Genomic DNA, 1,225 nt, shown 5'->3' on the forward strand with positions numbered 1-1,225 from the left:
GCTCAAACAGAGTCAGGGTGCTGCTGTTGTGCATGTTGGCTCATTGGAAAGGCTCTGATGCACTAAATAAAGTTGAGCAGAATTGGTATCATTTGTAACACCAGTGTTTACGCTACTATTTCATGTCAAATTGGCTGCTGTGAAAAAGGTCTATTTTAAATGCTTAAATCACAATAAGCATAAACGTATTTACTGAATATTCGTCTTAGACACACCTAACTGGAATCCTGTGTTTGCTCAGGTTTTCCACAGCACACCATCGCCTCTCCCACTGACCAGGATGCCAAGCCTTCATTCAGCATGGCGTAAGTAAAAAAAAAAAAAAAAAACATGATTTAAACCTTGTCGGCACTCTAGTACACTGTGAGCAGCCGCTGTGTACTAGAGGGAATATTCTTTGTCATGTATTGCTCCTGGTGTGTTATTTCCTAGTCATCTGGACAGCAGCAGTGGTCCAGGTCTGTCTCTGGGAGGATACTTTTGTCCGCAGTGCCATGCCAAGTACACAGAGCTTCCCGTGGAGTGTAAAGTCTGTGGTATGTGTGATGGGAGGATTTCATTCCATCAGTAAAAGTGCTGTGTGTTCAAACCAATAGAAGTACCATAGCCCTGACTGGTATGTGTGTGGTGTGTTGTCTCCTAGGTTTGACTCTGGTGTTGGCCCCCCATCTCGCCAGATCCTTTCACCACCTCTTCCCCCTCCAAGCCTTTATAGAGGGTCCTGTGGAGGAGCTTCAAGAAGACAGGTGGCTGTTATACACTCACACATACATACACACACACACACATACACACACTCACACAAAGATTGTATCTAAAACCTATATATATTTTTTTTTTTTCAGGTTCTGTCAAGCTTGTCAAGGGGAGCTGAAAGATAAAAGTGTGAGTACAGTGTGAGTGTAGGTCCAGAGGATCTGTAGAGGCCTTTCTGATTGTAGAACATACATGAGTTTTCCCCTTAAAAGGGTCACTTCCCCATTTTTAGTCATATAGCAGAAACTGGAATTAACAACATTGCATTTCTAAAATTGTACAGTGTGTGGCCAGCTTTAGCCACCAGGACACCCTTTTATCAGAATCAGAATTAGAATTATGTTTTTTGCCAAGTAGGTTTTTATACCTACTAGGAATGTGTCCTGATGCAATTGGTGCATAAAAAATACAAATACAAATATACAAATCACACAAAAATCACACAGAAAATAAAGTACTTTCAAAATAT

At 41.2% G+C, this 1,225-nt stretch overlaps 1 protein-coding gene across 1 annotated transcript in view; it reads left to right on the plus strand.

Moving 5' to 3' along the window:
- Positions 1-1,225, plus strand: part of gtf2h2 (general transcription factor IIH, polypeptide 2) — a gene marked incomplete in the record, with an annotated part of 3,149 nt that overhangs the window by 1,297 nt on the left and 627 nt on the right. Inside the window, 4 exon segments of the mRNA XM_035658562.1 lie at positions 242-305; positions 433-536; positions 644-746; positions 846-885. Coding sequence (XP_035514455.1) covers positions 242-305; positions 433-536; positions 644-746; positions 846-885 — 311 coding nt within the window.

The sequence above is a fragment of the Morone saxatilis genome, unplaced genomic scaffold (assembly GCF_004916995.1).
Source record: "Morone saxatilis isolate NCDOM2014 unplaced genomic scaffold, NCSU_SB_2.0 Contig16, whole genome shotgun sequence".
NCBI lineage: Eukaryota > Metazoa > Chordata > Actinopteri > Moronidae > Morone > Morone saxatilis.